The sequence below is a fragment of the Rosa rugosa genome, chromosome 2 (genome assembly GCF_958449725.1).
Source record: "Rosa rugosa chromosome 2, drRosRugo1.1, whole genome shotgun sequence".
NCBI lineage: Eukaryota > Viridiplantae > Streptophyta > Magnoliopsida > Rosales > Rosaceae > Rosa > Rosa rugosa.
Genome location: NC_084821.1, coordinates 63,684,961 through 63,699,957, shown reverse-complemented (window position 1 = coordinate 63,699,957; position 14,997 = coordinate 63,684,961). Strand labels below are relative to the sequence as shown.

General features: G+C 37.9%; 3 protein-coding genes across 4 annotated transcripts; 1 reads left to right on the top strand and 2 right to left on the bottom strand.

Moving 5' to 3' along the window:
* The first annotated feature begins 220 nt into the window (after positions 1 to 220).
* On the top strand, positions 221 to 5,227 carry LOC133729257 (uncharacterized). Of its 2 annotated transcripts, none has more exons than XM_062156754.1 (11): positions 221 to 414; positions 752 to 934; positions 1,065 to 1,114; positions 1,556 to 1,618; positions 1,771 to 1,878; positions 2,468 to 2,534; positions 2,896 to 2,980; positions 3,329 to 3,489; positions 3,928 to 4,029; positions 4,229 to 4,451; positions 4,819 to 5,227. In XM_062156754.1, the coding sequence occupies exons 1-11, from the start codon at positions 376 to 378 to the stop codon at positions 4,950 to 4,952; spliced, it is 1,215 nt and encodes a 404-aa protein (XP_062012738.1). In that variant the 5' UTR covers positions 221 to 375; the 3' UTR covers positions 4,953 to 5,227. The 2 variants fall into 2 exon arrangements, with proteins under 2 accessions (XP_062012738.1, XP_062012739.1); XM_062156755.1 differs by having other exon boundaries at positions 223 to 414; positions 779 to 934.
* A 782-nt stretch (positions 5,228 to 6,009) lies between these two features.
* LOC133729255 (uncharacterized) lies at positions 6,010 to 8,140 on the bottom strand. Its single transcript, XM_062156752.1, has 5 exons — positions 7,896 to 8,140; positions 6,953 to 7,093; positions 6,539 to 6,778; positions 6,398 to 6,457; positions 6,010 to 6,260 (listed from the first exon to the last, which is right to left on the bottom strand). The coding sequence occupies exons 1-5, from the start codon at positions 8,010 to 8,012 to the stop codon at positions 6,156 to 6,158; spliced, it is 663 nt and encodes a 220-aa protein (XP_062012736.1). The 5' UTR covers positions 8,013 to 8,140; the 3' UTR covers positions 6,010 to 6,155.
* A 131-nt stretch (positions 8,141 to 8,271) lies between these two features.
* LOC133729256 (uncharacterized) lies at positions 8,272 to 9,570 on the bottom strand. The gene is made up of 4 exons (XM_062156753.1): positions 9,455 to 9,570; positions 9,155 to 9,342; positions 8,890 to 9,052; positions 8,272 to 8,759 (listed from the first exon to the last, which is right to left on the bottom strand). The coding sequence occupies exons 1-4, from the start codon at positions 9,527 to 9,529 to the stop codon at positions 8,556 to 8,558; spliced, it is 630 nt and encodes a 209-aa protein (XP_062012737.1). The 5' UTR covers positions 9,530 to 9,570; the 3' UTR covers positions 8,272 to 8,555.
* Between the last annotated feature and the right edge of the window lie 5,427 nt (positions 9,571 to 14,997).

The window sequence follows — 14,997 nt, the reverse complement described above, 5'->3', positions numbered from 1 at the left end:
AATAGAAACTTGATTTTCTGCTTGTGGAATGAGGCTGACAGGTAGAATCAGCTTTTGGACAAAGACAGGTATTCCATGACATTTCTGGGTCCAATGATTTGATTTTTTTGGGTAAACTTGTTAATTTCAGGAATTAAATATGAAAAAGGAATCACAGTGTCACACCAACAATAAAGTATGAACAAATGAACCACATGTAGTAACCAAAAAGAAAAATAAAAGAAATGCACCACATGTTCTCCTTGATTCTATAATATAATCTCTAGTAGAGTTTAGACTCATAACTCTGACCACAAAGCTCCAACTGAGACAGAGAGAAAGAGAGATTGAATCTACAAATCTCTCTTTCTTCTCCACTCCGGATTCACCGGAGCAATGTCCGATGAGCCTTCAATCACTCGATGGACCTTTCCGGTACTCACTAATTCTCTCTCTCATGTTCTATTTGGTTTCCCAGATAAAAAGATTGGAGCTTTGATTCAAATTTTGAAACTTTGAGCATCTATAAGCTGAGTTTGAACTTGAAATGAAATACCCAAGTCGCTGAATTTTGTTTAGTTTAGCTTTCTTGTGTTTTTCCATGCACCAAACTTAAGGTCAGTAATGCCCAAGATTTGACCACCCTTTTATGACTAGATTCTGTGTCAATTTTGCATATTGAGATTATGTGGTTGCGAATCTTGATCTGATGAGTAGGATAGAATCAAGAATTAGTGGATTTGTCTCAGCTAAAACTAACATGTATTTCTAGGAATTTAAATTGTTTTATGATGCCAAGTTTGGTAGAAAGAAAGTGTCGGAGGAAACGCAAAGTGAGCAGGCAGCCACTAATGGAGCTGTGAGTAATGGGGGAGCTTTGGGCGCTACAGCGAATGGGAATGGTCATGTGAAAAACCAATCTGACTTGGCCATCTATGAGCGATATCGAAACCAGGTAGTGCATTTGGTGTTATTATGCAAGGAGTTAATGTTTTGGTGGTGGCATTGTTGCTTGGATTTTGTAGTGTCTGGTTGACATGTACTTTGGATTTGTTTGTTTTTTTGTTTGTTTTTTTTTTTTTCAGGAAGCTGCACAGTCGAGTGGAGTTTCATCTGATCCAAATCATGTGATCCCGTATGCTTCTCGACTTGTTGTATTAGTCTTCTGGTGTTTGTATTGAATTTTTGATTGCTTTTTGGTTGCACGAGTCTTAGTTGAGAAACGTTGACTTGAGTTTTCTCGTCGATATTCAAAATATTCAGTGGAGCTCTACTAATGACAAGACTACTATTTTGAGAGGTTAAAAAGTTGATTGTCATAGATTTTCAGTTTGGAGGACTATGACATGTATTTATGCGTTAGTGAAATTAGAAATCACACAGGGACCAGATGTTCACTTAATGCATCTTTTATTTGACATGTTCTATTGTAAAGTTTTGGCAAATGATACCAAACCTCATCTTAGCTTGAGCATTTAATGCACTTATGAAGCTGTTGAGTAATATGGTTTGCAGCAGGTAGGTAGGATGCCTTTTTCTATAAGAACCTGCTGATATTTTATGTTCTCCTTCACAGGAAATCTTTGCTTCCTGCTTTTGACTCTGCAGAAACACGTTCATTAGCAGAGAGTTTATGCAGGTAAATTAAACATGGTATTTCACATAACGCCAAGAATTTTATAATCTGCTTTTGCTTTACTTTTATTGCATACATGTTTTTCCCAGTGACCAACGATTTTATGATCTTATGCTCTTTATCATTTTTAACATCATGCATCACGTCCTCTGCAGGGATATAGTTCGTGGTGATCCGGATGTTAAGTGGGAAACCATTAAGGGGTTAGAGAATGCTAAACGTTTACTTAAAGAAGCAGTGGTCATGCCGATTAAGTATCCCAAGTAGGTTTGGTTGATTAACACCTCATGAACTACAATTTTCACTACACTATTACATGTCTTTATCCTTACATATGTTTGTTGCTATTTGTTTTCTTTGTTTTTGCATTGCTAGTTGATCTACTTGTGAAGCATGTTGTTAGTTTAAATTCCTACTTTATGTATGTTTGACTATTTTCAGCAACGCATAAACCAACATTCACAGATATAGTGATTCTAGGTTTGTCAAATGGTTGGAGTTGGTTTGACTAAGCTAGTATATAAATCCCAATATGTCTGCAATTAGTATCACCAGAGTTCTAATTAGTATCTGGTGCACACAAATATAAAGTTTTAAATGAATACATAATACGAGACAAATATGCATTTTCCCCTTAGTTTGATTTAATATTTCTAATTTATTGGTGGAGTATCAAATTTATTTCCTAGTGTTGATCTATTATATGCAAGCACGTGTGATATTGTTTCTGGCACATAATTATTCGTGATTTTTTGATAAAATTTTAGTATAAGAACATGAGTTGCTTTTTATAATTTTTTTTGAAATGCTGCAGTATCTTCGTGGATAACCTGATTTTTCTTCTTTCTCTAGGTACTTTACTGGTCTCTTATCACCTTGGAAAGGTATTCTCCTTTTTGGCCCTCCAGGGACAGGAAAGGTATGCAATATTTTCCTCCTGTTGAATGTTTATGCTTTATTTCTAATCTTAAAGCAATGGGATGGACAATGAAGAATTATGTTTAATACTTTTAAAACTCCTCTCTAAGCATGATATGCTAATTTACCATTTTAGTGATGAGCTAACATTAGTCTCCTGTTCGAATCACATCTCAAATATTAGCTGTATAATGAGCATTTTCATCCTAAAATTACATTTTAGATTGCTCTTCCATTTATTCAGGTCCTTGTGACTAATTGTTCATAGATGAAAATGATTTTGCAAATTCTGTTCATGCACCTCTTAGTTATCTATACAACAATGTTTTGGACACTTAATGAATTGGCACCTGCTATTTCAGACTATGCTTGCGAAGGCTGTTGCAACAGAGTGCAAGACCACATTTTTCAACATTTCAGCATCATCAGTTGTCAGTAAATGGCGTGGTATGTCAAAATTGCAATATTTTCTGAATGTTTTTGTTGGTCATGGTATTAAAAGTCAATGTTTTTTGCAGCAATATAGCAGATCAGATTCAGTTTTACATAATGATTTGGAAGGAATATAATAAAACCTAGGATAGCAATTGACCCAGCGAAGTGATCAGGTCAAGGGTCACCTTGGGGTGGGTAGCGTAGTAAACATATATAGTTTACTATTTACAAACCAAAGTGACATTGTATGGTTGAAAAACACAGACAACTAGGGAAATCTTGAATTATTGTTTAATGTATACTGCATTTGTGTGTTTATCTTAGCTTCTTTACAATTTTGAATTTTGTTTGCCTTTCCAGGTGACTCAGAGAAGTTAGTAAAGGTGTTATTTGAGCTCGCCAGGCACCATGCACCCTCAACTATATTTATTGACGAAATTGATGCAATTATTAGTCAACGTGGTGAAGCACGAAGTGAGCATGAAGCAAGTAGGCGTTTGAAAACGGAGCTTCTGATACAGGTGATGTTTATTTTTTATGAGTGCATTGATTTATGTATCTCCTATCCCATTAACATTGAATCTTGTTATCTACTCATATCAGTTATGATGATGACAGTTATCCTTTAGCATCACTATTAATTAATAATTATTCAACGTCTTAGAAACCACAATATATCACTGCTGACACTGAGCTAAAGTGCTTCCATGTGTCTGCGGTCCTGTTATCATAACTTCTGCATGATCACGCTGCCATAATTAGAGAAGTGTCTAGAGTTATACTGCTTCATTTTTTCAAATGTAGCAGAAGCTGTTTTCTAAAATGCTTTACTCAGTCCTGGTGTTAATTACATTAAATTTGATCAATAATCAATCTTTGAAGCATTGATATTGAAACTCACATTATTTTACATGTCAACTGTACTTTGTCAAATATTGATTAAATTTATTAGCTTATAGATGGATGGTTTGATGAAGACAAATGAACTAGTGTTTGTTTTGGCCGCAACAAATCTTCCTTGGGAACTAGATGCAGCCATGCTCCGGCGTCTTGAAAAACGAGTATCCTTTTTTATTAGTTATATGATGCTCAGTCATACATGCTAGCTTTCTATAAATTATATTGCTACCTTTAGCATAAATTTTATTTCAACGTGCATACATGATACTTCTGCTATCCGATAGCAGTTTTTACCTGATCAAGTATATTGTGCATGCATTACTTTATCAATTGAGTTCTCCATTGACCATGGCAAATTAGATTCTTGTGCCTCTGCCTGAACCCGAAGCTCGAAGAGCCATGTTTGAGGAGCTCCTGCCACTAGAGCCTGGTGAGGAGGAGCTTCCTTATGATTTGTTGGTGGATAAGACAGAAGGATATTCAGGTTCTGATATTAGGCTGGTGTGCAAGGAGGCTGCCATGCAGCCCCTGAGACGCCTAATGACACTCCTTGAAGACAAAGAGGAAGTGGTGCCTGAGGATGGTATGGCTGCAATTATATGACTCTTATAACATAAGTGGCTGAAGAATTTTAATATTATTATATTACTGCAGTCAGAATAGGTGTTTGTTACAAAATGAGAGAGTATAAGGCCAATGGATGTGGGGCTCAGAGGCAACTGAAAATATGTTGCATCCCTTCACCATTTTTAGTTCCTGTAATGTTTAGAATGTCTAGCGTAGGGAATGCAACGTAAAGCAACACTCACACAAATTCAGTTGTGGGTTCTCAGTCTAAAAATGATAATTGTATGCATAAACTGGGCTTACCTTAAAATCTAAAATGAAGACATATCTAGGTAGTAAGCTTATTCCCGGGTGTTTTTTTTCTTTCCCTTTTTTGGTTGCAGAACTGCCTAAGGTTGGACCAATCAAACACGATGACATTGAGACAGCTTTGAAGAACACAAGGCCATCTGCTCATCTCCAGGCTCATCGTTATGAGAAGTTCAATGCTGATTACGGCAGTCAAATACTCCAATGACGGCACATAACCAGATTTGTCTTGTTTGGAAAGATGTACTAAAGTGGGGATTATTAGAATATCTGGCCTATTTGCCACCAAGGTTTATGAGTATGATTTACATGACCTAAATAAAAGTTGGCTGTTTTCAGATGGAAATAGTTTGATTATTTTGTATTTAAGAGATATTCAGGTTTTATGTATGAAGAGGTTAACCATGATATCATTAAGTTTGGCTTAAAGCAGCAAAATTTCACTTCTGAGTCCAATTAGGGAAAAAGAATTTTTTGGCTCAATTGCTATTTTGCACCATTACTTTTGACCAGATATATCGATCTGAACATGATTTTACTAAACCTGATCCAGTTTGCATCATATTCTTTGTTACATGAGTTCTAACACTTCCTGAGTTTTCTGTTCAAATTGCATGCACGAACCGAATCATGCGTTGTATATTTTCATCATTTTGGTTGGGGCACAGCTTAGGAGTAACCGAAGAAGAATGCTGATGCTTATCGCGAACCAGCTGAGATTGGATTTGTGAAATGCAATGGTATTTACTATTTATCAAATTTCTGGCACTACAATGACCCTAGTGCTTTTGATTCATCTCGAAAGAAACAAATATTTGAGGAGTCCTACATTTGCAAACATTTTCGATATATTTAGCATGGGAAAAGATGCTTTTATTCCCACATAGGATTACAGAAACTTTGAAGCATCTTTCAGAAGCAAGCGTTCTCGACTTATTTTGGTGGAGACATGTTCATTCCGTCATTGTGAGCTGTGAATTCAAAGTGAGTCCTCACCAGTCATAATCATTTAACTTTTTGCCAGAACTCGTCTGCCTTCAGGTCAGACATTTGATGTGCTGCTGGTGACTTCTGTTAGGGGGGAAGACCATTAAGGGACCGCAGCAAATGGTACGTTTAAGTAGCCTAAACATTTGATGTGCTGATCATGGCAACTTAAAAAGTTTCAGACTCACCATAAGTTGTACCACAAATGCTAATCCTGCTTCTACGATGGAAGTGCAGTGAAAATAGGAAACCTCACTACTTCTGAGAAGTTCAGAAAATCTTAGCAATAGAATCTCCTAATAATAACATAGAACGATCCAAACACAAGGTTCCAACAAAGACTGGTACATAAGTAGGCGAAAATATCACTCGATGGAAACAAAAACCTACTCATAATCTAACCTAGAAAATTGTATTTCCCAATTTATTTAAAGCCCTTCAGTGGATCGGCTGTTTTTCCAGATCTCGCATCGGTCCATGCTTTGGCAATTGTTCGCTTCATTTCTTCATCCCCTTCATTGTACATATTCTGCAAGTTATGAATTGGCCCATCAGTCACCTCACAGATACATGGTTCACATATGCAAGTGCATGCATTTATATACGAATGAAAAGATTTGTTTAGATATGCTCATCCTGCAAAAACTTTAAAATTTATGAACTGACCTTCATCAAGTCCATGATTCCTGCCATAGGATCCTTCTCTTTATCCAAATTCGGCTTTAGCTACAAGATCAACATATCCGTATGTTAGTTCCAATTCTGCCCTTGAAAACATAATAGGAACAGTCTGATGTATGAACTTACCTTGTCCTCCTTGAAATGCAGATCCAGCCAGTTCCCCTTTGAAGCTTTAATCAATGTAATCACGACCCTTGTAGGCTTAACTAGCACCTTACACTTCTCTGGAACAATCTGGCTATGGAGTTTAGGTATAGCACATCTGTAGTTCTTTCCTTGGACATCATGCAATTTGATATCAATGGAAGTAGGCTTGATCTCAGTCTCCATTTTCTCCTGATCAATTCCCTCTAAAAATATATATATCTGCAAGAGGAATGAAAAATGATCAAAATAGAATCAAAGCTATAAAGACACCCAAAATCATAGAAGCAATTTAAAAAACAAACGATTAGTGCCTAGTAGAGAAGTAGCACAAGTTCTCATACTAGGATGAAGTAAAATATCGTTTCTCTGTGATGTTTCTTTGCGGGACATTACCTTCACTTTATCAGTATCTTGCTCCCAGCTGAATGACCCAAGTGTAACATAATTCAGAGCTGGGGTGGAAGGCACCTTCACTGCCGTAGAAATTGGAGTTGGAGTTGGCAAGGTAGGTTTAGGAGCAGCCTCTTTTGACAACTGTGCAGTGATCAAACCACATTAGCTTCTATAAGCAAACACAGAGATATCCTCTAGCCTCTTTTAACAACCGTACAGAGGTGTGCTAAAAGTGAATGTGATGAGGCTGGGTTTATAAACATTATATACTCTTATAGTCTTTGAAGAATTTCAACCTTGTATTTTTACCAACAGCATCATTGATCAAATTACAACCGTTGGTTTACAGGTTACTTCAAATTAAGGTTTTCATCTCTATAATAACATTGTTATATTCTGATATCTATGTTCTATATCCATCCAAACATGTATCTATACACACATACACGTAGACTTGCCCGACACATTAAACATGATTACAGCCATTCATAATGCTAATCCAACTCTACTAATGCTCCATTTGTACCATTCCTAATGAAAAGTTCCAAGCTTGAACCCGTAAGCATACTTTGTACAAGTTTCAATCGAAAGATTAAACTTTCATCATTGACAGTTTCACACACAAAATGACACAATCAAAGATACCCAATTCATGTTCATCATAAGCAAACACAGCCCTAATTAGTATGATTCTTTTCCCACTAAAACCTCCATTAACACCATATATAACAACTGCTTAAAGCACTCTACTTTTGACACAGACAATTGAAAAGAACCCACTTCATCACACATACAATTTTTCTTCCATAGCTACAAACCCAATTTCATTTGATGAATTGGGTGTGAATTTTCAACGCTATTTTGTCAAAAAGTTCGCTTCTTTTTAGAGAAATGCAAGGAAAAACCACAAGAAGAAACCGATATGATTTAAGAAAGGAGGGACCTTTTCCAAATTGCCGATTTCAGAGGAGATGAGATTGAGAATACGGGGTCGTTTTGCAATGCTCTGGATACGGCGGAGCTCCTCCAAATCTAGCGCCACTTCTTCTTCTGCTGCCATTTTCTGGTTTCCGGTATACTCACTCTGGTGGTTTCTGAACAGCTCCGATTGCTAAAACACTAAACAAAGCGGCTCCAGTGGTTTTAGATGGGATTTTATATCATGTGTTTCTATTGGGAAGTTTCCTTTGAACTTTTTTGAAGTTCTGTCTTTAATTTTGAAGAAGGTTCTAGTGATCTAGGGGTTATTATTTGGGCTGGGCATGTTTGTGTCACTAGATGAGCCCTCTATTTCTCCTCAGCGGCCCACTGAAAATAGTCTCTCCCTCTCTGATAATTAGCGATTTGAATTTGAAATCGAGCTACAAGCTCTTGCAACTTGCAAGAGCATGTTCTTTCCTAGAGTCACCTTCTGACTTGCATACTGTCACGAGAATTTACCAAAATAGTCTAAGTTTAGCTAGGTAGGCAAATGCCCAATTTGCTTTACTTCATTTTGTAAACACTTGCGATATTATTGAACTCGAAACTTAAATACAACAATAGCACAATGGTTAAGGGTACCATCTTATATATGAGGATGGGATATTACACTCAAAGCAGCCTATGCCTTCTGCAGAGGATTGGCAATTAGAACGGTCTGAAGCTGCTTTTGCAATCGGGCTCTTGTTTGGTAATTAGAAGCCAGCTTTCTGTTCACCTCTTCCTTCATAGCCAAAAGCTCAGACTTTCTCTTCTCAGCTGCAGCTATCTCACAGTTACTTGTGCAATTGTCACTGCCTTGAAATTCCACAAAGCTTGATTTAACCTGAAATACAAGATAAAAAGAAAAAGAATTTTCACAAGTAAAAGCTAAATCCGACTACGATCATAACCTTTTGTTCTCAAACTAATTGCAATGCTAGAAAGACAGTAGGGGTTTTAGGGTTCCATTTTACCTCATTGATACCATTCTTCAAATTCTCAATCTGCAATTGACATTCCCAAGCAAACCTCTCCACATTTTGCTTAAACTCCTTCATTTCAGCTCCCTTCGCCTCATAAAACCTGTTCCTCTCCTTTTCCAATCCCTCAAGCTCCTCCACCTCACTCTTCAAAACCCTAAATTTCCACCCCCAATTCCAGACCCAACATCACAATCCAATTCAACCAAAATCTCCAAAACCAATCAACCAAAATCACAACCAATCAAAAATTCAATACCTCAATTTCTCTAAATCACTCTGGTATTTTGCGTCGAGCCGCTCGATATCAGACCGGAGCGCCCAGATCTTGAAGCTTTGGGCCGCGATCTTCTGCTCCAGCAACAAGCACCGCTGCTCCATCGCCCCCATGCTCGCAAGCTTCAACGCCATCTCCTGAGACTTGTTCGCCTGCGATTCTTTCTCCGCCTGAAAAAGAATCCGGAATTGATCAGATTTCGGCCGCCGGGAAAGTCAATTTCTTTCGTTCTGATCTGGAAATTAAACAGAATTTGGGGAGAATTAGGGTTTGAATTGGGACCTGGAGGAGAGAGAGACGTTGGTGACGAGTGTGATCCATGTGTTCGAGTCGGTCACGAAACGCCGAGAGCGCCATTGCTGATCGGAAAGAGGGAGAGAGAGCTCGGAAAGACGGAAGCGCCTAATGACATTTTGAATTTCGGACTATATATATAGCCTTTAGGACTTTTATTATTATTATTTTTTTTATTTTTTTTTTATTTTTTAAGTTAGTAAACTTTCGATACAAAACCTTTCATATGGTTTCTATTAGAACCTATATGTTCGTACGTTGAAATCTCGATTGACATAGATGATTGTATCAAAGATTCTACATCCAGTCAATATATCCGCCATAAAGTTCGTTATTCGTCTTGCACAAAACATGACTAAATTGAATTTTGTCAAATCAACTCAATAACTCATAGTTTGAACATTTAGGGGTATTACAATTCTTATATGTAATATAAGAATTTGGAGTCAACTCATATTTGGAGTCAACTTGATTCTTAGAAATGAGAATACCTAGCGCTCTTCTAGGGTTGGGAGAGCGGCGCTCTTGGCCTCTCTGTACCTTACTCCATCAACGATGGAGCAAAATTCCGGCATCGTTCTCGGCGTCGATACCTTGGCGCACAGCTCATACCATGTCGCTTGATAGGTCGTGGTTCGCAATCTTGCCGGCGACGACCTCTTTTTCTCAGACGCTATTTGATCATGCCAGTTCTTTTCTGAGGAGGGAAGCGGCTGCGGTGTATACCTGGACTGGGATGGCACCGAGAGTTCGTCATCTTCGTCCAATCCGAGCTCGACTGAAATCGAAGGAAAGTGGTTCAGATCTGGTAGCGCTGTGGCAGAAGTTGGTGGCTCGATTTTGGCCTGTGGCAATTTCTTCCCTTCAGACCCATTCTGATCGTGTCTCTATTCAATGGGGAGAAGCAATGGGTACATTGCCTTCTCGGTTCAGGAAGGCCCTGAGAGTCGGGCGACTTCGGACATCTCGGGCACGGCTCAAGTCGATGGTGTGCGGCCTTGGACTGGTGGCGAGTGAGGGGCTCGTGAAGAGCCGTTTTTTGATCCAGTTTTCCCAATGCGTTGTAGCGGCGATCGGAGTGGAGCAGCGCATGGGCTTTGGGCTGGACCTGCGCTACATCTGGTGGAGGCGGGTGGAGTCGCATTGGTGGGACCGGGTTGTGCCTTCTCCGACGACGGGCGGTGGAGCAGTTGTCGGAGCAGCAATCAAGGTTGGTGCATGCCCAGAGAGGCATTGGGTGCCCAAAGTAGACCTTGGTGGGCCAGGGCCTATATTCTGTTGGGTTGGTCAAGTAGGGCTTTAGGCTGGGTCTTCCTTCTTGGGGCTTGGCAGCTGGTGAATGAGCCCGAAGCTGTTAGGGTTCGCATTTGGGATCCGGGAGACTTTTTTGGGCCCTAAATTTATCTGCATGTTGGAATTGCTTCTTTGGTTACTTAGGTAGAAGATTGCCCTTTATTCAGCGCATTATTTTGCGTGGAGTAGGCAAGGTCGATCACACTACCGGCGGTTACCTTGATAGAAGGTTACCCTCTATTCGACGTATTTCTTTGCGTGAAAGTATGGTCGACCATACTATTGGTACCGTTATACATAGCCCGGACTCTGTCTGGTGCCTCATCAAATGCTTAATTGCATCCCTTCGTACCCTTAATAGGTTTTATTTCCGATGCTTTATTGCATTAGTATTTCTTTTGCTATTTTATATTTTAATGTAGTTTCTACATCTATAAGTTGTAATTTTTCTTATGGTTATTATTAATAAAATGGTTGACTATTACTCTCAAAAAAAAATAATTGGAGTCAACTCCAACTCATATTTGGAGTCAACTATCCACTAGTCTTCTATGTTGGTTACGAACTTACGAAACCAGCATTAAACATTCACTCAGTGCAAAGAGCTTGAGACTTCTCATTTTTTTATTTTTTTTTCATTTTCTTTGTTTCTAGTAGAGAACGAGAGTGATGAACTTTATGTTTAATACGTCGATCTCACTGATTTTAGTACTTTCAATGCTTCACGTGTAAAGAACTTTAGATTTATGTTTTACATTATATCAAAGCTTTGTGTATTCGTATTGAATCAGAACCATTTGGTTTATTTAGGGTAGGGATTAATTTTAGCAATTCAATCAACACTCTGTTTCTTTAGATATTTGGTTATGATGTAAAATTTTGCGAAAACAGTTCTTTGGTTAAACCGTCTTGACAAGTTGGATGAAATTAAGGGTTTGGAGTCTAATGTTACGATGCTTACCCTAATAGTGGTATTAATATCGATCTTTTAACCACATGAACAACTTTAGGAATCAGGTAATTTAAAAAAGAGTTAAATCCACACTCCTCATTTTACAATCTACACTCCATAATGTTTTCATTTTTTGCTAACTTAAATTTTGTCTTTTTATGATAATTTTGACCAAAAAAAAAAAGAGGGAGTGTAAATTTCACTTCCCAATTTAAACTCTAATCTCTTAAATCACATTGCATCCAGCCCTTATTTTCAAAAAAAAAAAAAAATCACATTGCATCCAATAACTTCTAATCACCGTACGTCACTTCATGAATAGATTCAAGATTTACCCTATTCTCTTATACTAATTTTGATCAAGGCTAATACATCAGAAACAATCAGGTAGTCTAAACTGTAATCCCTTAAAGCTATGCTCATCACTTTCTCCAAATGCTGACACAATTACCACCTTAATTACAAGAAATTTCACACCAAAAAGTTCCCCATATGCACATGCAACACATTCCAGATCGTGTGAATCATTAAAGAACATCGACTCGTTTTGCTAGATATGTTAATTTCCATTTTCAGAAACATACCCAGCTTCCAGACTTCCAAAGATGCAGAATCTTGGTCTCTAAGTAATAATCGCTATGCCCTTTTTTCTTTTTCTTTCACAATGAACCAAGAACCCTAAAAAGATCTAGCTAGTACTATGCCTACTCTTTAAAGAGTCAGATTTTCACATTGCTGTGACTTGTGGAGCAGTGTTTTGTTACTTCCTGAAGAACACATACATGTGCAGACCGCAGAATTTCCATTTATGCCTGGGTAATGTGATTTGTATCGGTCGTTTATGATTGATGCACTTCTGACTAAGCAAACTGGAAAAAACTGAAAACTTCCATGTGAAAGAGGACAATGCCTTTGAGGGCCTAAATCAAAAGAGGAAGCTAGCAGCCACTTTATAAAAGCATCTTCCACAATGTTATCTATATATATAACAAATGGTAAAGGGTTTCGATTAAAGAAGTGATTAGAGCCTAACGATCATGATCCCTTAACATGGTATGAAGCTTATAGGCCTAGCCTATACATCATTGTGACTCTTTTAGAATCAGAGGTCATTGTTTTTAAGGATTAACTACCACAACCAGACAATTGCTTTTGACCTATTTGGGGAACAAAAGCAGGGGTTGTAGGAGCACTACCTTATCACTATTGCTATTTCGTAAAGGGTAATAGGCAGCTTCCATTAGATGATTATCCTATCACTTGAATAGTTGAATTTAAAAAGACCCTTTCAATTGTATCTTAATTAGTAATTGCTTTGACATTAGTATACATGTCATGATACACATACAATCAAAATATTTGTAGAATATTATGCTAGTTTGATATACATTGTAGGCTCAATTCGAGATGACCTAAGAAGAAAACGGAAGAATTGAGTACGTCATTCTCATTTCATATTTTGATCCCGCCAGTATTGACTAACATTTTGAATTGTGAATCATTCTCATTCTAGTAGATACAAGCGAAGAACAAAGACACGAAAGCGTAAATGTCTATCTCTTTTGGGGGCAAATCCGGAAAATCTCTGTATTACTATTCATTCAACAGTACCAGAACATTTTACTTTTATATATGTATAATATGCACGAATCACAAATATTTCTAGTTGTCTAACATGATGTCGGGATCCATCTTTGCAGGAAGGACAACATTGGAATCCTCGAACCTTCATTTTCCCTTCTATATCTGTCTGCCTCTTATTCTATGTATTGGGATGTCTCATATACATATACCACCTGAATACGTTTACTCCTATGTACAGGAATTAGCTAGACTCCCACATTACACGTACATCTAGAATTTTCGACTTCAATCATTTTGGAATAATTCTAGCGTATGCCAATGATTAAACTAATATTTCACCAAGAACCATAATATACAAAAGGAGAGCCATATATTCTGTGTCAGATCATTGTGCCGACAGAATCATTTTTGAGAAGTATATATGGTGTGGTCCATAGTATCATCCTGCTCTTTTTGCTTAGTAATCTCTGATAGCAAATCTCATTTAGATGTACGTCCAAATCCAAAAGTTCTACCAGAACTTCCTCCTAACAAAGCAATATGGGGAGTCATACAGAAAGCCTTAAGATATGCTTATATGTGTGTGTGTGTGTGTGTGTGTGTGTGTCTGGTGATTGGATTTATGTCCTACCAAAGCCAAAAGGTTAAGGGTATTAAGAAGAAGAAGACAATTAAGAAGATGTATTACATGTATGATGCAAAGAAATGACAGATAAGACAGTGGACAGAAACAATATGACATATATCCAATCCTATGAAACTTTGAATCGAGCTAGGCATTCCCAAATACATATGAATTTAGACAAGGAATGGACTAGCAGCTAGCTACCTAGCTGTGGAGTATGGGATCTGACAATCATATATGCTTTTGTCTGGTCAGAAAACAAAGGCTATTTTGATTTAGTTTACGGCAAGAACACAGCTGGCCAATTTTTAGTAGTATTGTTGTATGACTAGAACATGGCTTAGCCAAAAGGGCCAACAAACCGCCTCGCTATAACAATTTTCTGTAGAAGTAGATCAGCAAAAGGTTCACAGAGAACAACTACGATCTCATATGTACATGTAGAGAGTACGTACAGATTGCCCTACCTGTTGGGAATGACCTCGCATGCTAGCTTGTTTTGTTTGCCTAGTTGTCATCTCATGGCTTCTTTGAGACAATTCATCAAATACTTTACCTTAACCTCTTTGTGTACCCTTCATTCACTCAACATGTTATCTTCTTGCCTACATCTCTTTCAAGTTATTCAACAAACATCTTATCTTTACACCGTTACAAAAATTTGAGGGAAAACGATTGCCTTCAATGTCGCCCCTCATATCCGCCATTGTATGTTGGTTAAGATCATAAGTGATACTTGGGTTTTAAGCTTTCATGCCATATTATTAGACTCTAAAAGCTTAACTGCCGTGGAATCAGCTAGAAAACAGTGTATATCAAGCTAGCTAGCTAATTACCGAGTGATCGTACGATTATCTTTTGCTTTTATATCCAAAAATGGAGAATGCATAGTGTGTGGTGTGGAAATTGTTGGTGGGCATGTGCACCGCATTGGGTGATGTCAATAGGTAGACCGTCCTCATCAAGTTGAACTAAGGCTGAGCTTACATTGTCTGCCCTCAGCTCTTATTACAGACAAACAAAAGCTTGGAAAAAAAAAGGCTAACTTTGCATAAAGGATTGGCAAGGCAATGAGCA

What these genes read in the sequence shown, in the direction of transcription:
- LOC133729257 (XM_062156754.1), top strand. Translation starts at nt 376, where the DNA reads ATGTCCGATGAGCCTTCAATCACTCGATGGACCTTTCCG. An exon ending in TCACTCGATGGACCTTTCCG is followed by an intron (nt 415 to 751) that starts GTACTCACTAAT and finishes ATGTATTTCTAG; the next exon opens with GAATTTAAATTGTTTTATGA. An exon ending in TCCGGCGTCTTGAAAAACGA is followed by an intron (nt 4,030 to 4,228) that starts GTATCCTTTTTT and finishes ATGGCAAATTAG; the next exon opens with ATTCTTGTGCCTCTGCCTGA.
- LOC133729255 (XM_062156752.1), bottom strand. Translation starts at nt 8,012, where the DNA reads ATGGCAGCAGAAGAAGAAGTGGCGCTAGATTTGGAGGAGCTCCGCCGT. An exon ending in AAATCGGCAATTTGGAAAAG is followed by an intron (nt 7,094 to 7,895) that starts GTCCCTCCTTTC and finishes ATCACTGCACAG; the next exon opens with TTGTCAAAAGAGGCTGCTCC. An exon ending in AAGATACTGATAAAGTGAAG is followed by an intron (nt 6,779 to 6,952) that starts GTAATGTCCCGC and finishes TTCCTCTTGCAG; the next exon opens with ATATATATATTTTTAGAGGG.
- LOC133729256 (XM_062156753.1), bottom strand. Translation starts at nt 9,529, where the DNA reads ATGGCGCTCTCGGCGTTTCGTGACCGACTCGAACACATGGATCACACT. An exon ending in AGTGATTTAGAGAAATTGAG is followed by an intron (nt 9,053 to 9,154) that starts GTATTGAATTTT and finishes GTGGAAATTTAG; the next exon opens with GGTTTTGAAGAGTGAGGTGG. An exon ending in TGAAGAATGGTATCAATGAG is followed by an intron (nt 8,760 to 8,889) that starts GTAAAATGGAAC and finishes CTTGTATTTCAG; the next exon opens with GTTAAATCAAGCTTTGTGGA.